Genomic DNA, 24456 nt, shown 5'->3' on the forward strand with positions numbered 1-24456 from the left:
CGTCGGGCACCAGGCACTGCTTCCTGCAGTGTCACTAAGTGGATGACCACACATCGACGTCTGCCAACCAACAGAGCCACAGAAGAAAACGGCTGACTCGATGTTAAAGACGTTTCATCAACAAAGGGAAAAGACCTGTGCCTTCTGCCACGCTTTCTCATTTTTTAAATAAGAACACTTTTTAAAAAGATTTTATTTATTTATTTGACAGAGACAGACACAGCGAGAGAGGGAACACAAGCAGGGGGAGTGGGAGAGGGAGAAGCAGGCTTCCCGCTGAGCAGGGAGCCCGATGCGGGGCTCGATCCCAGGGTCCTGGGGTCATGACCTGAGCCGAAGGCAGATGCTTCACGACTGAGCCACCCAGGAACCTCGATAAGAACACTTTTAAAAATAAAACTTACAGTTCTTTCGAACCATCACAGATTCCTCTTGGAATAGGTTAAACCTAAGGTTGGAAGGGTTTCTATCACCTCCATCCATATTTTTGTCTTCTCTCTCCCTTTCTGTCTTTTTCTCTCTCCATGTTTTTCATGTCTCTGCATGTGTTTTCCTCATAAAGGTTTTATGTGTGCACGTACACACCAGCTCCCCCCGTGGATGTCCCCTCCTGACTTCCTGTGTGCCCTCCCCTCTCCTTCTCAGCAATTCCCCCCCATCTCTCCACATCCTTCCTCTCTGCCTTTGTGTCCCCTCCTTAGTGTTCCCTCTGCCGCCATCTCTCTTGCTCTCTCTGTTGTGGCTCTCCTAGCCTGAATGTGTGTTTCTGTCTGACTCGGTCACAGTTTTTCAAAAAGTCTTATAATTAAATCCTGTCAATACAGGGAGACCACAAACCTCCACAGATGGCAAAATAAGCCTTCATTTCCCATCCCCTTGATGGGTACACTGGTGAGCCTTCTGGAGAGCAAAGGCTAAGAGGAGGAAGGGGGAAATAGACCCATCCCCTGTGCAACTGCATCACTGCCCCAGGGGACTGAGAATTGGTTGAATGTATAAATAACGTCAGGGCTTTTCCTTGGGTCAATTTCTGAGGAGTTCTCCCCTGCATTTACAGTGTATTTGGTTACCTAGTAATCTGGACACATGCTGAGAAAAGACTTATTTAAGCCTAATGCAAAGGCTTAACAAGCCCTAAGAACACCCAGGTTATGAAGTGACAATTCCAATTTTGTATACAAAAATGCCAAGTGCATGCGATGAGGACAGAACACCAGTGGATTACAGGCAGGGAGGGCCTTCTCACCAGTGTGCACTCTGGCCCACGGGAGGTGCTCCGGAAATGCTAAGGACCATCTGAGATATCATAGGATACAGAGAGTGGGAAAGAGAATGCCGTGAGGACATGAGGTGAAGGTTTGGGAATACAAAACCCAGTCAGGAATGACTTCCCAATTCCAGATTCAAGGAAAAAATTAGTACCGTTTCCCCAGTATGTTCAGCCCAGCTGCAGAGTCCCACAACCCCTGCCCCCCACCCTTTTTTAAAATTTTGAGTTTATTAGAAACAATGACACCAGTTAAATAATGACACCAGTTAAATAAAGAGTGTTTGTTTGTGTGATTAAGAAAAAAAAAAAAGATGAAAAGATAAAAGAGGTTTTTAGCATTTTTGTAGTTTGAAAGGGCAACTACACGGAGGGCTGGAAAACCCAAGTTACAGTCATTGCCACGAACCTATAATATTTGGAGTGCCTCTAAGCCTCTTGTGCTTCATTTTCCACCTGGAAAATAGGAAAGGTACAACCTATTACTGCCAGGGCACTTCTGGGTCTAATTTTGTTCTGTGGGTTCTCATTGCTAGATTGCTTCATTTTGTCCCTTCAAACCTCTCAATATAATACTTTTCCACTGGACTAAAGGCAGATCCCTCCTTCCCTCAGAACAGAACACATCCTACCCACAGGCCTGGCACTGGGGACGGTGGGGAAACAGACATGACCTCTGAATGGCTTCACGGTGTTCACATTCTACTCCAGAACCTTGGGGAAGAGACCCAGAGGTATCCAGGATAGGGATAAGATGGTGTCTAGATTCAGAACGAACTACAATGGTACCTAGCTCATCCCAGCTTTTTTTTTCCCGCTTCCCACTTCAACCACCGCCCCACTATGTTCTTAGATTTTTGCAAGGACTTCTTTTGTTTAATTCAAGTAAGATCTCAGAGGATTCTGAATATTTACCATACTATTACCATAACACAATTATTTATGTATTGTTTCCATCGTAAGGTTAAACTCGGGACAGCTGGATAGTGTCTACTCATCAGCAGGATTTGAGGCTCCCTCACCTCTCCCATCATTCATGTGTCCTATTGGACAGCTCCCAGCAACTGCCAGGGGATGATGAGACAGCACAAGCAAACTTTAACCTTTCTTCCTCATTGTTCTTTCTTCTTCCTTGCCTATTCGTTTAACTTTAATTTGCTTTTCCAGAAGGCCACCTCCCTTCCTTCTGGTTTCCATTGTACACAGCATGTTCTGTTGGTTTCTCAAAAAAGATAGGAGAGGAGAATCTACTTACAAATTATTTTTTCTATCTTTCACTTCCCAGCTCTTGGAAAATTCAAGTACTATGGCTTTTGCAGCCCCCATCCCTGCTGCATGGGTTTATTTTTCAGTAGTCCTCCTTTTTTCTAAAACATCCTGTGGCTCAGAGAATCAAGAATTTCCCCCACTGACGGGGGGACCATCCAGAACAGCTGAGTGAGGAGTTCAGGAAATCCTCTCCCCCACAAAATAATGATAGAATGGGGGCAAAAATCATCCAAAACAATTGTTTTAGGACTCTAGAAATTGGCCAAAGGCATACAACAAATTGAGAAATACATTTTTTTTTTTTTTAATAATGAGCCTTTGTGGGGCACCTCGGTGGCTCAGTCAGTTAAGTGTCTGCCTTCGGCGCGGGTCATGATCCCAGGGTCCTGGGATCGAGCCCCGAATCGCCTCCCTGCTCAGCGGGGAGTTTGCTTCTCCCTCTGCCTCTCTGCCTGTTGCTCCCCATGCTTGTGTCCTCTCTCTCTCAAATAAATAAATAAAATCTTTAAAAAATTAAAAAAAATAATGAGCCTTGGTAAGAAAAGTAGGAATCTATGGTATTTCAGCCTGAGGCTGTCCTCATACCTTCCTCTAGCTTCAGACCAAAGAAGTTCTAAGAAGGTGGGGCGGACCATAAGCAAGGCCACACACATGCTCAGGAAGGACTGGGGAGGGACGTAGCTATCTACTCATCTCTGGCTGAATGTGAGGTTTTGGGCAAGCAGAAAGCAAAATCCAGGACAGACCTAAAATTGTTTCAACTCTGAATGTGTTATCTGACCCGCAAGCAGGTCCATCAGCAAATACTTGTAAGAAATACGTACAAGGCAACCAGGCTGGCCTTGTAAGAAATACTAAGGGAAGTTCTTCAGGTTGAAACAAAATGATACCAGATAGTAACTAGAATCCACATGCAGGAATAAAGAGCACTGGTAAAAGTAATTATGTACGTAAATATAAAATATGGTATAAATATATTCATTTCTCTTTTGTTCTTATATTTTAAACAAGGAGGAAGGTGAGAATAGAATACTGGAGGAGAGTTGCTTTATTTTACTTGTTAAGTTAGTATTAATTCGAGGTAGAGTGTCACAAGTTAAATACATACCAAGATGCCTAGGATAGCCACTAAGAATATAACTAAAAAAGTAGTAAAAAACCCAAACACCTCAACAAAGGAATTAAAATGGAAGACTAGAAAATATCTAACACAAAAGAAGACAATAAAGGAGGAAGAGAGAAACAAAAAGAGCATGAGATATATAAAAATCAGATAGCAACATGGCAGACATAAATCCAACAGTTTAATAATTATATTATCTATAAATGGATTACACACACCAATAAAAGGAGGAGACTCTCAAAGTACATTTAGAAGAAAAGATTCAATGTATGCTCTCTATAAGACACACTTTATAGATTCAAAGACACAACAGCTTGCAAGTAAAAGGAGTGAAGAACTTATACCATGCCAACAGTAACCATAATCTGCATGTGAGACCTCTGGAGTGGCTCTACAAAATAGACTCTAAGATAAAAAATGTTCATAGAGAAAAAAGGGAAACAGACAATTCAGCCTAACAGTGAGAGATTAAACACCCTATTCTCAGTTAATGTAACGTCTTCTAATGAAACTATTTTAATAAAGGGCAAAACCATATGATCATCTCAATAGACAAAGAAAAAGAATTTACCAAAATCTAACACATTCAAGATAAAAAAAACCTCTTAAACTAGGAATTCAAGAGAACTTCCTCAACCCAATGAAGGGCATCTACAAAAATCCTACAGTTAACATCATATTCAATAACCAAAGACTGAATGTTTTCCTGATAAGATAGGAACAAGACAAGGATGTCTGTTCTTTCCACTTTGATTTCACATTGTAGGGGATGTTCTAGCCACTGTAATCAAGGGGGCTACGGGGAGCAGGGAAGAAAGGCATCCATATTGGAAAGGAAAAAAATAAAACTTTGTTTATTCACAGATGACATGATCCCGTATGTAGATAAAGAATGCACACCAAGAAAAAAAATCCACTAGAATAAAATTTTCAAATAAGTCACAGGATGCATGATTGATATTTAAAAAACTCAATTTCTTTTCCTCCAGTATTATGTATGCAGTGAACAATCTGAAAATAAATTAAGAAAACAATTCCATTTGTAGTGGCATCAAAAATACTTAGGGATAAATTTTACAGAAGAAGCCTAAGACTTAAAACACTGAAAACTATAATATCTTGCTGAAAGGAATTCAAGAAGAATAAATAAACGGAGAGACATTCTATATTCATGAATTAGAAGATTCAGTAAAATTAAGATAAAAGTTCTCCCACCAAATTGATCTAAAGTTTCAATGCATTCTCTATTAATATCCTGGCAAGCTGTTTTACAAAAATTGACAAATTTACCCTAAAATTTATATGGGAATTCAAAGGACCCAGAAAAGCCAAAATAATATTGAAAAAAAGTACAAAACTAGAGGATTCTATCAGATTTCAATACTTACTACAAAGCTATGTTCATCAGGACAGTGTTGTTTTGGCATAATGACAGATATATAAGCCAGTGGAACAGAAATGAGGGTCCAGAAATAAACCCTTAAATTTACGGTCGTTTGGCTTCTGACAAAGGTGCCAAGGCAATGTTATGGAGAAAGGGTAACCTTCCCACAAATTGTGCAGGGACACTGAGGTATCAAAATGATCCACTTTTAAAAGAAAAAAAAAAAAGAATTTCAATTCTTACCTCAGACCGTATCCCAAAATTGACTCAGCATGGATCACAGAGCTTGTATGTAAGAGCTTAAATTATAAAACTTCCAGAAGAAACACAGGGGAAAGTCTTGGTGACTCTGGGTTGGGCAAGAGTTCTTAGGACACTCAAAAGTACAATCCAGAAACAAAAGTTATGTTAAATTGGACTTCACCAATATTAGAACTTTTGTGCTTCAAAAGACATCATTAAGAAAAGGAGAAGATGGGCGCCTGGGTGGCTCAGTTGGTTAAGCATCTGCCTTCGGCTCAGGTCATGATCCCAGGGTCCTGGGATCAAGTCCCACATCGGGCTCCCTGTTCAGCAGTGAGTCTGCCTCTCCCTCTACTCCTCCCCGCAGCTCAGGATCTCTCTCTCTCAAATAAATAAATAATTTTTAAAAAAAGGAGAAGAAAAGCCACAAACTAAGAGAAAATATCTGCAAATCATGAATCAATAAAAAACTTGCAACCAGAAGATACGAAGAACTGTCAAACTTCAGTGTGAAGACAAACCCCCCAACTAGAAAAAAATACGCAAAGCCTTGATTACATTTTACTAAAGAAGATATATGAATAGCTAATAAGCACATGAAAAGACATTCAAAATCATTAGTCATTTTGGAAATGCAAATTACAACCATATTGGCATACCACTTCATAACCACTAGAATGTCTATAGTCAAGTCAGACAATAAGGGTGTGGAGAAATTGGAACTTTATATATTTCTGAGTGGAATGTAAAATGGAAATCTGCTTTGGAAAGCAGGTTTTCAGTTTCCTAAAAAGTTAAACATACCTAAATGTCCAGTCATGGATGAATGGATAAACAAAATGTGGTTTTTACATACACTGTAATGTTATTCAACCTTAGAAAGGTATGAAATTCTGACACAAGCTACAATATGAGCAAAACTTGAAGACTTTAAGTGAAATAAGGCACAAAAAGACAAATTTCATATGATTCCAGTTAAATTAGTCAAATTCATAGAAAGGTTGAATACTGTTTACCAGGGGCTGGTGGGGGGTGGAGGGGAAGAATGGGGAGTTATTGTTTAATGGGTATGGAATTTCTGTTTGAAATGATGTAAATGGATGGTGGTGATGATCATACAATAATTTGAATTTAGTTAACATCAGTAAATGGCACACTTAAAATTGGTTGAAATGGTAAATGCTATGCTTTGTATATTTTATCATAAAAATATAAAAATGTTGGGGCACCTGGGTGGCTCAGTCGGTTAAGCGTCTGCCTTTGGTTCGGGTCATGATTCCAGGGTCCTGGGATTGAGCCCTGTGTTGGGCTCCCCGCTCAGCAGGGAGTCTGCTTCCCCCTCTCGCTCTACCCTGCCCTCCATTTGTGCTTTCTCTCTTACTCATTCTCTCTCAAATAAAATCTTTTTTTAAAAAAATACATATAAATGTTAAACAAATCACATATGACTTTGCAATTCCACTTCCCGGTATTTACCCAAGAGAAATGAAAATACATATCCAAAGACTTTTACACAAATATCCATGGAACCAATACTGACAATAAGCAAAAATAGAAAAAACCCACTGTTCCTCAACTGACAAATAGAATGTGAGGTGTATCTATACCTGTCTGTCTCTCTCTCTAGATAGATCTCTCTATATATGCACATGTGTATATATACACACACATATATATACACAATCATATATATACACACATATATACATCTATATGTATACATGTACATGAAATATACATACACTCTTCAGCAATAAAATGGAATAGGACCCTCAAAAATGCTAAGGGAAAAGCCAGGATCAAAATACAATATACTGTATAAATTAACTTGTAAATGTATTGAGACCAAAGCTAGATGATTGGTTGACTAAGGCGGGGGGTGGGGGTGGGGGGGGTGGGTACTAATATATACTGCAATAGCTATAAGGGATCTTTTTGGGGTGGTAGAAATGCTTTAAAAGTGAATCATGGTGATGGTTGCACAGCTCAGTAAAGTTATTAAAATTCACTGAGTTGCACACTTAAAAGGATGGATTTTATGATATGTAAATTATAACCCAATAACGCTGTTTAAAAATAATTTTCCCACTGTCAGGTATGTAACTCCCACTGACTTTTTAAAGTAATAGCTTTATTAAAATATAATTCACATATGACACAATCATCTATTTAAAGGGTACAATTCAGTGGTTTAATGGTTTTTAGTATATTTATAGTTTTGCAACCATTGCACCAATTTTAGAACTTTTTCATCAGCTTCCACCAAAATCCCATACCCATTAGCAGTCACTGCCCCTGTCCCCTACAACCACCCTAGCTCTAGGCAACCACTGATCTACTTTCTGTCTCTACAGAACTGCCTATTCTGGATATTTCATATTATTAAATAGAATCCTACCCTAAATAGCCCATATCAGTACTTCATTCCTTTTTATGGATAAGTAATATTCCATTGTATGAATATGGCACATTTTATTTATCCATTCATCAGTTGGTCATTTGTGTTGTTACCACTTTTTGGTTATTATGAATAAATGCTGTTTTGAACATCTGTGTACCAGTTTTTGAGTAGACATATTTCATATCTTTTAGGTATATAACCTAGGAGTGAAACTGTTGGGTCATATGGTAACTCTATGTTTAACTTTTTGAGGAATTTCCAGACGGTATTCCAAAATGGCTGCCAAAATTTTACATTCCCACCAACAGTGTATGAAGGTTCCAATTTCTCCACATCCTGTCTCACACTTCTTCTTAAGTCTCTTTAATTATAGCCATCCTAGTGGGAATAAAGTGTTCTCTCACTGTGGTTTTGATTTGCATTTTCCTCATGGCTAACGGCATTGACCATCTTTTCATATGCTTATTGGCCATTTGTGTATCTTCTTTGGAGAAATGTCTATTCAGATCTTTGCCCATTTTTAAATTGTTCCATTTGTCTTTTTAAGGTTGAGCTGTAAGAGTTCTTTATTCTAGATACAAGTCCCTTATCAGATATATGATTTGAAATATTCTTTCCCATCATGCAAGCTGTTTCTTCACTTTCTTGATGGTGTCCTTTGCGGCAAAAACGGTTTTAATTTTGATCAAGTCCAGTTTATATATATTTTTTTGTTACTTCTGTTTTTGGTGTCATATTGAATAAACCACTGCCTAATTCAAGGTCAAAAAATTTAAACCTATGTTTTCTTCTCCCAGTTTTTATAGTTTTAGGTCTTTGATCCCTTTTGAATTAATTTTTGTATATGTATGAGGCAGGGGCCACTGACGTAAGAGAGGCACAAGGGCAGGGTTTCAGAGAACCGAGAGTCAAATAAATAAAGCCATCCAACCTCTAGGGTGATGGTTCTGGAGAAAGTCCAGACTACGTGAAAAACTCATGTTTGCACATAGCCATCTTTTAATTCCTGTAGCAAGCTATTCATTCTAACACACTTTCTCTGAAGAAGGGGAGCAGGTATGGACATAATGTGGCACAGAAAGGAGGAAGCATTTTGTTTGGGGATCACAGGAACCCAGTGGTAGTAGGATGGCTGACGTGTAGGCCTCAGTTCCATTCTGTGGTAGGAATATCTCATTGTCTACTTTCCCATCTCTATTTTGGTCTGAGTCATACTGGGAACACAGCCTACTAACCAGACATTATATTTCTCAACCTCCCTACAGCTAGGTGTGGTCACGTGACTGATTTTAGCTAGTCAAGTACAAGAAAAAGCGATCTACTTCTAGGTCATATCTTTAAACAACAAAAAAAATCACTTGCCCTCCACCACTCCCAATTTTTCCCACCATCCCGCACCCTTTTTTTTGGCAGTACAGATCTGAGAAATGATGCTAGCAAGCTATTTTTGATCATGTAGATGAAGAAAATATACCAGGACAGTTGGTCTCAGTGGTGTTGAATATTAGAATCCCCTGGGGAGCTTTAATAAAAAACTGGTGTTTGAATCCCATCACAGAAATTCTAGAGATCTGTTTTTTAATTTTTTTTAAGATTTATTTATTTATTTGAAAGAGAGAGAGAGAGAGAGAGCAAGTGAGCAGGGGGAGGGGCAGAGGGAAAGAATCTCAAGCAGACTCCAGGCTGAGCTTGAGTCTCATGACTCTGAGATCATGACCTGAGCCGAAATCAAGAGTTGTATGCTTAACGAACTGAGCCACCCAGGTGTCCCACCACCACAGAAATTCTAATGCAATTGGTATGAGATGCCACCTAGGCATCAGGGTGTTAAAAGCTCTCCAGATGAATCTCACGTGTGGCCAAGGGTAAGACCTCTATTCCAGGGCAATGGTTTGTCAACTTTAGCATGCTTCAGCATCAACTGAAGAGCCTATCAAAATACAATTTCCCAGGTGTCTGATTCAGTGAAACATGAGAATGTGCATTTTTAACATGTTCCTAGGTGATGCTACTGTGCTGGTCCAGGGACAAACTTTAAGAAACTGTAAGAGAGGGGGGTGGGGGGATGGGTTAGCCTGGTGATGGGCATTAAAGAGGGCACATATTGAATGGAGCACTGGGTGTTATACGCAAACAATGAATCATGGAACACTACATCAAAAACTAATGATGTAATGAATGGTGACTAACATAATAAAATAAAATTAAATAAATAAAAAAAGAAACTGTAGGAGATCTCAGAGCAGTGAGATAGAAGGAACCTGAGCCTCAGTAGCCCGACCTTGTCTACCCTATACTATTACTTAGACGAGAAATAAATCTATCTTGAACTGCAACAGCACCTTAGCCTATATCCTAACTAACACACATTGCTTGGATCACGGTATTCCAACAGGAAAAGTAAAGGTATAAAAAATTTTTCTCATTTCATGCAAATTCACACATGCAATTTAAGCCCCCTCGGCTTTAGAGATATTTTCCTACAAAAGAAGGATGACTTGGAACACTGCACTGTTTACAACAGAATCCATTTCTCATGGTAATTGGTGAACACAATCCACAGTGTTCTGCTTTGGCAGCATTATTTAGGCATTGAGGGGATTATGACCCAAGTAGGCGTTCAGTTACTCTTCCCGTTTAAGTCCCAGCCATAGGTGGGTAACCCAAGGCTTTCAATGCAAATCCACTTGGATAAAACCATAGCAACAATTCTGAATGATGGAGATAGCTTTTCTAAATAGCACAAAGGGTATGGATCCATTTCTCCCCTCTTCACACACTAATACAAAAGGGACTTAAAGTGCTCCAGGCACTCTTCACTTAATTTTTGGGAGGAGACCTTGGGTATTCCTGACACCAACCTGAGTCACCAAAGGGGCTTAAGCATTTATTGGGCAAAGGGTGAAGCTGATAGGAGGTCTTCTCCTGAGAAAGAAGATTCAGTCCCAAACTCTCTGTGGTAAAACTCTTTGCCGATGTTTAATAATTTCCTGAAAACTGTTAGTATTAAAAGGGGGTGGGTAAGTGGGATTGGATGGCCACAGAGTAGAAACTAAGAGATAAAAGGAAGGAGCTTCTGTACCTTACAAACTGGCTGAATAAGGCTGTTGTGTTCCGGATGATCCGAGCAGCCTGTGACTCCTCGCGTTGGCATCTCTGCAGGGTTAACCCGTCATCCATGTGGCCTTCCTGATGGAGTATGACCTACCCACAGAGGAAAGGACACCAGGTCCAGTTACATGCTACTCCATAGCTGGATAGTCAACATTTCTTGCAGTATTTCCCTCATCCCTTGTATTCCTTCTCCCCAACCAAGTTTCCTTGTATCCACTTGAAAATGGGACATCAACAAAGTTATTTTGCCCGTACTCCCTATTACTGACCTATGAATCATTCCTGAGACACAGTGCTTTGATGAAAGTAAAATTTTATGTGCCACTGTGGTATGAGTTACAGTAAATTCCTTAGGCTTAGATGGCCAATTTGAAAAGGTGGAAACATATTTTGTAATAAATTTTTCTCTTAAAATGAACACAAATCCTTACCCTTGGAAATGGGAAAAGTCATTTTGTTCAGAGCCTTTTCCTCCAGAGATAAATGGAGGAAGAAAAGCAAGTTATAGAAAAACTTTCTACTGGGATCAGGCTTGCATTCCTCCCCTGAAGGACAGCTACTGTTGACCGTAGAGCTGGGGAAGCAACTCAACGTAGTAGTTGCTTCTCATGGAGGCTAAGAAGGGCATTTGAAGGCACAGGCTCTGGTAGTAGTTGACGTGGGTTCTAGTCCTACTCTGCTACTTCCCAGGTGTGTGACCTCAAGTAAGTTATTTAACTTCTCTTGGGTTCAACTTCACCATCAAATGGACTTCTAGGGTCGTTTCGAGGATTAAATGATTTACATGTAAATCACTTAGCATGTTTCCTAGAATCTAGGAAGTCCTCAGTGAATATTTGTTATAAGGGGCAGTATATTACTGATCTCAAATCAGTTATCTAAAAGCTAAGTATACGTACTGATCACCAGTGACATCAAGATACAATTTTTGGGCAGGGTTACCAGCTTTGAATATGGAGGTTAGTGATTTTTTCCCTTGAAAGGGTCAACTGTATGTGGATATTAACTGGGATGGTTTGAGTCTGGTTCAAGTCAGACTTAAATTCTGATTCAAGTTCCTGACATGGTTTCCTCTTGAGGTGAGTTAAGTGAAGAGAGACCATTTGTAGGTCCTGGGATCTGGGGTGGTGTCAATTAAATACCACAAGTGGCTCCAGCAAATATCTTGAGAAAAAGGGTTTTTGGGCTCTCTCATTTTTAGCTCAAAGAAACTTCTTTTCCTTTCCATGTAAAAATCTCTTCCTTTTTATTTATTCTTCTGAAATTGTGTCCTAACACAATGAGTTCACACGTGAAGTAGAATACTGGCTTGCAAAAGTTTATATTCAGTTTTGACAAATGACCTTGCATCCCATCTACATCCTGTAGCTTAAGTGTTAGCCAAGGATACTCCTAGTACTGGATTCACCAACTGTTTCAGGACCACTCCGTGAGAACTGCCCAGCAACTGTTTAACAATGGTGCACTGAGATTTGGCAATACATTGCCACTAGGTTGGCTCTGGTCCCAGTCCCAGTATTCGGGTCCCTAAAGACCAGAATCCTTAGATTTTGCTTGTTCAGGTAACACATTCAAACTGGCCAGCCAAACAAGAAAGTAAGGAGAAATAGGGGGGATGCAGCTGTTAGAACATGGTTATTATGTGCCCTATTGATCGCTGCAGCCCACTTCTTTTTCTCTTGGAGGATTCCCATAATTCAAGAGAAGACAGCAAAAGCCCACGACGGGAATGGCAAAATCCTTCCTTTAAAGTGAGTTACCTTTAGGTTTTTCACAGTGTCTATTTTCCATCGGTTTTTCTAGGTTCCTGTTTTGTTTTATAAAATGCTTAACACAGATCTGAACATCCTTTGTATTTTTAGAAAGAAACTTAACCTGCTCCTCACAAAATAGAGCAGGGCAGCCCTGTCAGAGGTCGAACATCATGACATCATTTAGAGAGTTTCTGAAAGGACCTTCCAGATTCACATGCACACTGCCGCAGTTAAAGGAATATACAGACTACGGTCCTGGATGAGAAAGGCAGGGATGGGCAGGAGAAGTCAGCAACACGAGGTGGGATCTCTCCTCGTTGACAGGGTCATTTTAGTGTGTCTCCTCCCAAGAGGAGAGCCAAGATCCACAAATTCCACCTTTTTAAATATCATCATTATCTTAGTAGGTATGGAAAATTGTGGAGATTCTAGATGATACTATTTTACTCTACAGAGGATTTAATTTTCTTCTTATAGGCTGGTAGGATAGATGGGTTTTTGGCATCTATCTTTAAGTTGCCCTTATTTCCAGGGGTAGTTCATACTCCTGGGGTAGAGTCCTTTTGGAATTTAATTGAAAGCCTACTGTATTTTCAAAGGCTGTTCCAACTTGAAGGACCCTAAACCCCAACCTTGGCCTTCCTAGGATTGTCATGCTTTTGACATCTCCGCTTTGCTCTTCTCCATCAGAGAAGCACTGTATGCTGTTTGCTATCCTTGCTTTACAGCCCACCCATGGTCAGTTTAAGGGGAAACTGAATGTAGAATTTCAGTTTCATGTTTCTACAGTTCCCTCTGCTCTAGAACCTTGGCCCCGTAAGTCCCAGAAACCCTGGCTGACCTTATCTCTCATCTGTCACTCCAGCCCAATGAAGCTAACACAAGACCCCATTCCTTGGTGCTGCAACTCAGCCAATATGCGGAAGGGCAAGTAGAGACCAGGGTGTGGCTCACTTAGTGCATTCACCTTCTATCTGGGATCTTTAGCACTCCTGTCCTGCATGTCCTGGATGTCCTGGTTGTTGAAGCCTTCAAATGATTTTGTTTGGGGTTTGGGTTTTTTGTTTTTGTATTTTATCCAGCCTTGATAATTGTTCGTAGAGTAAGGAATTGGGCCATATAGTCAGTGTAGTTGTTATTTACTTTTTTTTCCTCTCTCTTCATAATTTCAGTTTCCCATTTCTGGATACTTTCCTGGTATGTTTTACTTTACACAAAAGCAAGCTAGCACCTTATGGTTTGTTCCCAAGCTCCCTACTTACAACAACCAGCATCCTGAACTTTCCATCACCTCCATATTAGGCTGCTAAACCCAAGCTACAGTGTACAATGGCTCCTAGAACCCTCTTCTAGGGTTCCTTGACTACCCAAACGGGTGTTTTGTAAGGCTTTTTCCAAGGAAAATCATGCCCCTGGCATCTATTTTCTGGTTCCTATCAAAAGAAACACTATTATAGCAACTTTCCGGTAAAAAGATGTGGTGTGTACCCACGCCAGTTTCCCACTGCAGCAGGCTGGGATGGACCACTCAAATTGGTGTGTGCTCTCTGTGGACATTGCATCAACGCACAATATCTCATCTTTCTGCATGTTGGTTCCTGTGGGCTTGTTATCATGCAATCTGCATTTTCTCTAGCAATTCTATTTAGTCTCTATATTATGAAAATCACATAGTAACTCAATTATCCACTTAAGTGGACAGAGCAATGGTGTAAATAATCCCCAAACAGCATACCACCAAAAGTTATTTAGTTCAGGTTTTAGGGTGCATTGAACAAATTCTGCCCCCTCCTCACAGATTTGCCATGTATTTAACTTTTTTTTTTTTTTTTTTGCTCTGAATATGGGGTTACAATAACCAATTAGGCAGTACAATCTGTCACAGGATAACTCTTCAGAATAGCAAAAATAGTGAGAAGTAAACATACATCATGTTCGCCCAATTCTCATAATCACTTTTCTTGCCTAGTTGCTTCCAGTTCAGGGTAAAACAATTCTGGACAGCCTTTCTGACCCCCACCTTTCTTTTCAGAGGTCCAAGGCGGGAGGTCTTGGCGTCTTGTGCTTTGTAGGTCACCCACAGACCACTGGCTGTGTGTTGTACGAAGCAGACCGAATCTCCATACTTGATTTCTGGAACGCCCATGCCTTCCATGTCTCGCTTGTGACTGGAATCCAATTTCTCCTTGATTTCCTATTTCACAGAAAATGAGACAAACATGGGCATGTCTGATTAAATAGAAATGCAATACAGAGAACAAATCACCTATGCAGAATTTGTAAGCTCCGGAATCCATTACCAGAATCTTCATGATGTGCCTGTCCAAGCCAGGATTTCAGAAAGGCTTGCTTCCCTTATCTGCTGTTAACCGTAAAAATCAATGGATTCCAAGTTTCAGCCACTTTAATAATTACTTAAATCCATGGGGAAAGGAGGCAGCTGGTAGGGTGTCTTTTTGGTTCTGACTGTATATAGTTCTCTGTTACATTTTCTATTTTTCTCATCCTGACTTAGATCCTTTAATAATAATCAACACTTTAGTGGCCAATTAACTTATTTTCAGCAAGTTGTATCTTCTGTAATTTTACTGGTTATCTAAACTCACTGATGCAAGGCTTTAAACATGTCTGTTAACATCACATAAACATCTTTAACAGAAATCAGCAGAGAGAGCAGACTTGTGAATCAGGTAGGGGCCACTGTGCCAGAAGTGAGATGTACTCACCAGTGTCCCTGTCTCTCACGGCCTCCTCACTTGTGTGTTGCAGCCAATGGCTTTCATTCTTCAATTGCTACTATTTCACTACATCTTTTCTCCAGTCTGGAAAAAGGAGTTGCTGCGCATCCAGGGTGTCTGTTTGGGGACAAGCTGAGGTGCCCGGCACAGAATGAGTCGGGAGGCCGACCCAGGGTGCACGGTAACCCTGTCCCCTCCTCATCAGTCAGGGCCTCCGAATGGTTTGACTCCACTTTCATTCCTCCTCTACATCTTGCATGGAATTGCTCATTTGTAAAAGCCATTAGCTGGACAGCATTTTGAGCTTTTTATGGAATAAAAAATGCAACCTGCTGTTCCCTCTGCCTGTGACCATTTTACTCTCCTTCCTGATGATGGAACAGCAGCAGGTGCACCGAGCTCTTACTTCGTGCGAGGCGGTGTTCTAAGTTCTTTACATGAGTCAACTCTTCCTAACAGCTTTGGGTGCAGCTGCAAATACTATCCCAGTTTTTCAGGGGAGAAAATGAAGATACAGAGAGATGAGCAATTTGCCTGAGGTCACCCAAGAAGTTGTGAAAGAGCTAAGATTTCAACCGGGAAGTCCAGCTCCAGAGACTGTGTTCTTCCCCACTGCTCTGAACTCCTATTCACCCTTCAACACCCTGTTCGGATGCCCCCTTCTCTGTGAGGGCAGAGTAGTCCCTCCCACTGTACTTCCCCAGCACACTCTCATTCCTTCATTGGGCACTTAGCACATTATAGTGTAAATGTGTTTGTTTATAGGACACTTTCCTTGTGTCAGACTTCAAAAGAATCAAGGGCACGGGCCAGATTTCAATTACTTTTGGATTCCTGGTACAGATAATCCAGTGCCTTTCAATTACTTAATAAACTTAGCTATATGTATAGCTAAGTAATTTTTTTCTTTCAAATATATATTTTCATTTCAGCTCTGATTTATTTTCCTTCAAAACAGTAAAATTAGTTATTCTGTGCACATTTACAGGATCATCTTAGGCAATGTTAATACTTCACAAGAAAATTCTTATTTTCAATGTATGTTGAAACATTGGCTTGATTTTTAAATATGAGATTTCTCAAAATTAACATTTCTAAAGGAACTTATCTTTGATTTTATAACAAAAGCCAGTGGGAAAATAGAATTTAATATATTAGGACTTCTTTAGAGGCAGGTGGTCAAGAATGCATTGATTTCACAGAACAATGGATACTTGATTTTCATTCCAGAAATATCTATAGTCCTGAAGATACTTAGGCCAGTAACAGGATTTAAAATATGCCAAAGTTCTCTCCTCCAGCCTGTTCTCTAAACCATAGACAATGCAGCAAAAGAAAACACACTGCAACTGTTAAATATGAATAATGACATGGAATGCCAAGAGCTCACAGTTAAAATAGTGCATGTTCCCAAACTATCAATGACTACACTCCATTTATTTTCTCAATTTTGTTTATTTAAATATGACTTGGCCAGAAGAAGAGAAATAGTAGGATCTATTTCTCTAGAGCCTGAAATCAATGGATCATGACTGTTTATAGAATGGAGTGTCTCTTGGTGTCTTTGCTTTTACAAAACAGCATGCACTCCCAAAGCTCTATGGTGGTCACTGCAGTGGCCACTTCTAATTTAAAAGAATAGAAGCAACAACAAAAGAAACTAAGACATGGAGATGAACCAACTAAAGCCAACTCAACCCAAATCTAAACACCACCAAGGATATACTAAGGAAATGAGAGTGGTCCATGACAGAGAAGTCTGATTGGGCTCATGGCAGGTTGGTGATCTTCTGACTTCTGAGCACGAATGCTCCCTTCTCTGTGTTCACTTGAATATGGCCCCATATGTACTTACTCTACTGCTGGAAATGGACTCCTCCTAAATGATAGGGTTAATCCAATACTCCCTTCCATTAACTCCCAATTCCTAGAAGATACAATTTTCATTTCTAAAGTTCATATATACCATATGCTTTAACCAAATTGGACTATGTTCCTTTGATATATCAAGGTTCCCTTCCTCTGGGCCTTTACCCACATTACACTTTCTGCTTAGAAATCCCCTATTTCAACTCTGCATCTTTACATCTCATCCATCAAGCCTTTCCCAGATCCACCTTTGCATTTTCCCTGATCTCGTAGCACTTCCCTTCTCCTCCCTCAAGGCTCTTTACCATCTTCTGTGATAGGACTCCCTTGCTGGCATGCTTCCTGTCCGCTACCAGACTGAAAGCTCTCCAAGGACAAGACTGGGATTTGCTTGTCTTTGCTTAAAATAGGTTGCAAATAATCTGCTTTTGTTTTATTGTTCTGTGGACATCAATTTGTTTATCTCTGTCAACATTCTCTATGTTAGATGATGAGTGGATTCTAAGGAGGAATAGGATACTTGGTATTGAAGGATAATCATCATCATCTCCTGTCTCCATGAACTTATGAAATGGTCCTGACCACATCACAAGTGTTAAATAAATATCTGGTTTAGACGATTAAGTTGCTGCTCTCCAGAGTGATTTAAGATTTCTAGGAGGACAAGGAAAGGAACCGCAACTAGTGTTTTTCTAGTGCCTACTTAGAGCAAAGTATTTCGCTAAGTACTCTACAATGGCAATACCATCAGTGAATTTACCAAGGATCTACAAAGTGATATGTATTATGCATGACACTTTAAGAACATTTTCTCTCAACCTTTTAATGGTCCTTCTGTTTTCATTTCTCTTACTCTATAGGTGATAAAACTGAGGCTTGCAGAATTTGAGTAATTTGCTCAAAGTCCTGTAGCTAAGTAATGGAACAGAATCCAAAATCAAATAGAATTCCAAAGCCCATTTGTCATTTGAACATAATTTTTTGAATGGTTATCATTAGCAAAGTATTAATTGTATTAATGTTTCAGTTGTTTAAGAGGTATTATAAAGAAGAAAAGGCTGACAGGTTGAAAACATATGCAATTATTTTATGAAAAAATGGCTCTGGGCTCATATAAACTTTAGGGTCATACATATAAACCAGTAATGATAGCAAGGTGACATAGTCTACATTCAAGGTGCAACTGGAGTTTGGGAGAGAGAAGACCTCATTGTGCCTGAGAGTTAGGGATGATTTTATATAAGACAGATACTTGATGTGAGCTTGGCTGGGAGTGAGAAGTGAGAAAGGAAAGAAGGAAGAGGACTTGGTTCTAGTAAGACGGGTTTTGTGTGGCAAGGAGAAAGCTTGAAGTCCAGGAAGGGACTTGAACAAAAAGGCCTCTGAACTTTGTACTGTAGGTACATGTTTCTCAAACTCACAACATTAACAGACTTTCTCCTGGAAAAGAGGACTTCGGACAAGTTCTTTATCTTCTTCCAGGAGTCAAAGGAAACATTAGGGCTTATATAAGATGGATTGTTAGGAGTCCTACAATAAAAAGCAAACAACAGAAAAAAATAAAACCTGTTGAATTCTGCATAATGCAGCAAGTGCAGCCAAATTGCTTTTTCTAAAAAAAAAACAATTCATAAAATTATTGTTTGGAATACCTCTTGGGAAAAGCTAGTGTTGGCAATGGAAAGCCCCTGAAAATTTTAAGCAGGGGGCTAACACAGGGCTGCATCTTAGAATAATTGTTCCAGCAGCAGTGTGAATTATAGATTGAAAAGAAACAAGGCTAGAGATAGCTGATTTTTAAGCTATGCCATCAGTACCTAGCATATCTGGAACGGAGAAGCTCCTAATTCATGTTTATTAATTAGAATGAAATCTGTTATTTGACATATTGAAACTGCCTGTGTCCACAGAGGACAACAAAGTACCTTTCCAACACACTGTAAGCACCCAAAAATGTTTCGGGGGAAAATGAGACATGGGAAAATGAGACCCATTCATGGATGCTGGGGTAAGCCATCAAGAAAGGCCTGGTTAGTCTGCCCCTTCCTAGGTGTATCTGCAGAAACCTTGAGAAACAACCTTTGGGTTTACTTCTCCACATATATAGTCCTTTTCTAAATTTCTAATCTAGAATAGGAGGTCTTAGAATGTTCTTAAATAAATCACACACTGCAGGACATTGCGAGGATCCTGGCTGGGTGGGAGGCCAAGGAAAGCCCCCTGCTATTTACTGTGTGCTGGGGGACCAGACTCATCTGCATTAGGGAAGGCGCACTTCTCCAGCGGGCTCTTCCCTCCGTCTTTCTCCTTCAATTCCTACACCATCGGGATGAGGTAGGCAGCGCTACTGCCATTTCATGGATAAGGAGACACATTCCCAGGTTGTCTTCCTGGTCTCACAGAATCCTCACAACCACCCTTCAAGACACACTTCTTCATCCTTATTTTTTGGAAAAAAAGACAGATTAAGGCTGACCAGCAAATGGCCAAGCCAGGATTCTCACTGAGGCTTCTTTTACTTCAAAGCCCATGGTTTTCCTTGACTCCTTCTCTATTTGGTCCACTTTGAACAATAAAGACTTGAGAATCATTGATTTAAATTTTAAAAATACTGTGTAGACTTCAAAATGGCTAAAATTAACAACACAGGAAACAACAGGTGTTGGTGAGGATGAAGAGAAAGGGGAACCCTCTTACACTGTTGGTGGGAATGCAACTTGGTACAACCACTCTAGAGAACAGTATGGAGGTTCCTTAGAAAGTTAAAAATAGAACTACCTTATGACCGAGCAATTGCACTAGTAGGTATTTACCCAAAGGGTACAAACATATACATTTGAAGGGGCACATGCACCCCAATGTTTATAGCAACATTATCAACAATAGCCCAACTATAGAAAGAGTCCAGGTGTCCATCGACTAAAGAATGGATAAAGAAGAGGTGGTGTGTGTGTGTGTGTATGCAATACATATGCACACACAATGGGATATTACTCGGCCATCAAAAAGAATGAAATCTTGCCATTTGCAGTGATATGGACAGAGTTAGATGGTATCATGCTAAATGAAATAAGTCAGAGAAAGAAAAATACCATATGATTTCACTCGCATGTGGCATTTAGGAAACAAAACAGATGAATGTGTGGGAAGGCCAAAAAAAAAAAGAGGGAGAGAGGGGGAGGCAAACCATAGAGAATAAACTGAGGGTTGATGGAGGGAGGTGGATGGGGGGTGGGCTAGATGTGGGATGGGTATTAAGGAGGGCACTTATTATGATGAGCACTGGGTGTTATTTGTAAGTGATGAATCACTAAATTCTACTCCTGAAACCAACATTACACTGTATGTTAACTAACTAGAAATTAAAAATTTGGAAGATAAAACAATAAAAAATACTGTGTAGAAAAGAAATAAAACTATTGTCTCTAGATGTTTGAATCTTGAGGTAGTTGTTTTCTCCTCTCCCTTTTCCCTCTTTCCTCTGTACCCATCTCCTTCCCTGGCTGAGAACTCAAGTGAGGAAGCGGAGCAAGCCAGGGGGCTGGCACAAACAGAGCCAGTGTTTTCCTAAGGGATATCCCATGAGTCCAGCTGCCATCTTGATTCTGACTGCCAGGAGCTGCTAAAGTTAAAGGGCACATGAGGCCAGTCTACAGAGATGCTTTCCATGCACAGCAGAGAGAGCAGTGCACAGCTTTTAAAAGGCAGGGAAGTCATGTTTGGCCAAGAACACAGTGCTTAGCGCATACTAGATATTTGATAATTGTTGACTCAACTGAATGTAACATTTTTATACACTGTGGAAAAATTTCCTCTCATTGGGAACAATGATAGCTCTACACCTTTCTGCAATAAAATAGGCAAACTTTGAGATTCTATCTCGACTATTCAAGACTTACAGTATAGTCATGAAAAATAGCTATAAAATAAATGGTTACATGTGATAAGTCTTGATTTAACATCACTAATTCACTCTTCCCTGAAAGGAATTCCGCACTGTAAACTAATGTGGAAACATGACATCTAAACAGATAATATTTACTCTGGCATGGCAATACTAAATCACATTATCTGACAATCCTTGGGGAATGGCCTTGCAATGTCAAGACAATGTGAAAATGATGTGAAATCAAGTTCATAGAAATCTGACTTTGATGTTCAAAATAATGAATCTGTCTCCTTGAATGCTGATAGGCAGATAAAGATCCAAAATGATTACACAATGATGACAGGATACTTCTATGATGATGATGGGGGTTAAAATGAAATGGATTTGAGGCTGGTTTAATGTATGACCACATTCTTATATCCCTTGAGCAATTTCCACACTTATCACCTGCTACACATTATGCCAGGTGCTGGGATACCAAAAGGCGGCATGTGTGGTCCTTGTCATCTAAGGGCTCCCGGTCCAGTGAGTGATGGCTGTTACAGAAACATAGACAGGGGCCTACTGGAGGCCCACGGAAGAGCCCTCCTCTTGTAAAGGGCATCTGACACTAGTCTGGAAGGATGAGCAGGAGTTCGTGAGTGCGGGTGTTTAGGAGGGGTAAAAGGCATTCTAGGCACAGGTTGAGCAATGAGAAAAAAGAACATGTTCAAGGGCTGATAAATATTTAGTAAGCCAGAGCTCAAGGCAACTGTGAGCAAGTGATATAGAGAGAATGGAAGGGCAGGCAGAGGTCAGATCTTAACATTTTATGACAGATTTCAAATGAGGGGCAACCAGATTAAGAGCTGTGTTCAAGGTCTCACAGAGAGCAGATGGGAGTCAAGGCCAGATCTAGGTGACCCGGAAGCCACACTCTATCAAATACCACTTAGGTTTAAAGGAATAAGGTGTGACGCTATAGTTCAGAGGCAACAAGACATCCCAGACCTCCAGTTTGGTTTGGATCACCCTGCTGAAGGAGAGGGATAAAAACTGACCAAGGTTACTCCCTGCTCATTATTCTACATGCTTCCCATACTTGCTCAAAGACCTTGGTTTGATTTCATCTGAGCCAGGCCAGGCCCACGACTGCTGCAGGTGTGAGTTCTGACCCCCTTTCATGAAGGCTCAGTCACACCCTTGTCTGATCCACGTGTACAAGATTCACAGTGTACCTGCCGCTTCTTCGTAAGGGCAGCCTGCTAAGGATGTTAATATGCACCTGCAGCTGTCTCATGGCCCCAGTTTAGAAGTCATAGCTGTTGCTGACTAATGCAGCCAGACAGGAACATGCCGTGGGAAGCCCATCAGTGCCAAATGACTCACAGCCCAGCGAACCCAGTGCTGCCCTGAACACACGAGCCCCAAGAGTGCCCCTCCTGGGAGTCTCTTTTACTGTGTTCTAGATTCCCCAACATACAGAGAGGATCAGGTGAATACCCCCCCAACGCCACTGACAAAGGCACTAAAGACACAGTATCTCTACCTCCCAGCCTTCCCGTTGGGATCCCCTAACCCCTGTGCCACCATCCAGATCCTGAAATGGTATCTCCGACTACTGTCAGCCATCTGCTCCATCCTGTAACACATGTAACAGGCAAGCACCGGCTAGATGACTCAGCACCCTCCCGCTGTTGAAAAGCAGAGCCAAAAGTCTCCTTCTGCTGGGGAACCTCACTACTCCCCGGTGAGGGTGAGCACACTGGAGTGGGCATTTAAGGAGGAAAGCCGGCACCCAGCAAGGTAAACATACATTTACTAGGGAGGAATCTGGGGCCCCAGAGCACTCAAGGCATTTCTAGCGTTCTTCTCCCGAGAGCTCTTTGGAGAAGAGTGTATGGCAGAGCAATGTGTTCTCCGTAGATTCTTGCTTTCGGTGTAGCTTCACGTTCTGAGATGTCAGATGCTCTGCCCACACAATGTCCTAAGGAAGCCCCGATTTCCTGGGGGGAACACAGCCATTTCTTGGCCTGCCGAGGAGCCTAGGTCATTTTGACTTCAGTTCCTCGCCCACTGAAATGAACGTAGCTGGGCCGAGTACTGCGGCACTGGGAGTTATTTAAAACCTCTAACGTAGTGACTCCAGTGAAATGTAACAACATTGCCAAGTGCATAGGACAATATGACTCATGGGTGACTTTTACCTCCAGCTCTGCTATGCCGGCCGTCCCCACGGTACCTCGGTGACTTCCAGCCATCGGCTGCTTGCTTCCACGTGCATAGAGATGTAAGGACCTGGGGAGCTAAGCAATGGGCCTTTGGAGGGCAAGCGTGCTCACAGGCCAGGAGCTGTGCCAAGTGGAAGGACTCTCTGTGGTGCTCTGAGTTCTTCTGGCTGTCCCCAGTGGCCTCAGTAAGCACTTAGCCATCCTCCACAAGGCTGAGCCAAGAAAGGAATGGAATGGAAGAGTCCCCTTGGAACAGGATGCTGCCAGCCGCCTGGAAGGCCACGTGAATGCCTGCTGTAACCAGAGAAGCCCCTTTCTGAACTAGTAGTGGCCGCAAAGTCATGGATCCACCCCAGGGCCCCAGGTCTAGAGGGGGCTGAGGGATTGTGGTAGAGCACTCAAAGAAAGAAAAAGCCAAGCTAGCATTCTTAGAAAGGAATTTACTTGGTCACCAGCCAGAAGGAGTCATTTCTTTTTTTTCCCATCTCTTTTTCGCCCTCCCACACTTGCTGTCGCCCGCAGCACCCCATGTCCAAGTTGGCTCTTAGGGAAGAATGTGATCTAGCTTGTCTCTGTTCTTCGGACTTTTTTGTTGCTTTGTTTCACCAATTCTTTTAGCAAGTTACACTGCTGTAAACCACTTGGCGGAGGCCAAAATGTTTTACTACACAGATCCACGTTTGTACTTAAAATCTTTCTTTTGCTGGGAATCTTAAAAAACAAAAGTGAAGGGAACATAAAGGAGATGTGCTCAGAAAACCAGAATGAAGTCAAGGAGCCAAAATACCATTTAAAGAGAAGCAGATGGGAGGTGATGTTTGAGAAGAATTTAGGGTAGGAAGTTCATATATTTTAATGTTGGAAATATAGGTGTGGAAATAGCTTAACTATGATATGTAGCCATTTGGGGGAGAAAAACCTATATGCCAGAGATTCTCTGCCAGGAAAGACTCTGGGACCATAAAAAGAAGGAAAACAAAGGAGTCTGAGCCCCCTGCTTCAAAAGAGGGCAATGCTGGAAGACTGCCCTCCTCTGATTCATTAAGAAGCAGAGCTGTCCCACAGAAAATTCAGCTGTCAGCTCCACACCGAGTCCCACATGAACGGAATCATCAACAACCCTTTCCTGAAATCGTGTTGAGAACACAAATCAAGATCTATTTCTGGAAAAAAGCAAAGAAGAATGAAACTAGAG

General features: G+C 41.0%; 1 protein-coding gene across 1 annotated transcript in view; it reads right to left on the reverse strand.

Annotated features, from left to right (window-relative positions):
* The window catches only part of RYR3 (ryanodine receptor 3), a 504411-nt gene that overhangs the window by 241716 nt on the left and 238239 nt on the right, over positions 1-24456 (reverse strand). Inside the window, exons 11-12 of the mRNA XM_032417231.1 lie at positions 14576-14749; positions 10770-10891 (exon numbers count right to left, since the gene is read on the reverse strand). Of these exons, the coding sequence (XP_032273122.1) occupies positions 10770-10891; positions 14576-14749 (296 nt within the window). The remainder of the gene's footprint in view (positions 1-10769; positions 10892-14575; positions 14750-24456) is intronic.

The sequence above is a fragment of the Phoca vitulina genome, unplaced genomic scaffold (assembly GCF_004348235.1).
Source record: "Phoca vitulina isolate PV1807 unplaced genomic scaffold, GSC_HSeal_1.0 scaffold20, whole genome shotgun sequence".
NCBI lineage: Eukaryota > Metazoa > Chordata > Mammalia > Carnivora > Phocidae > Phoca > Phoca vitulina.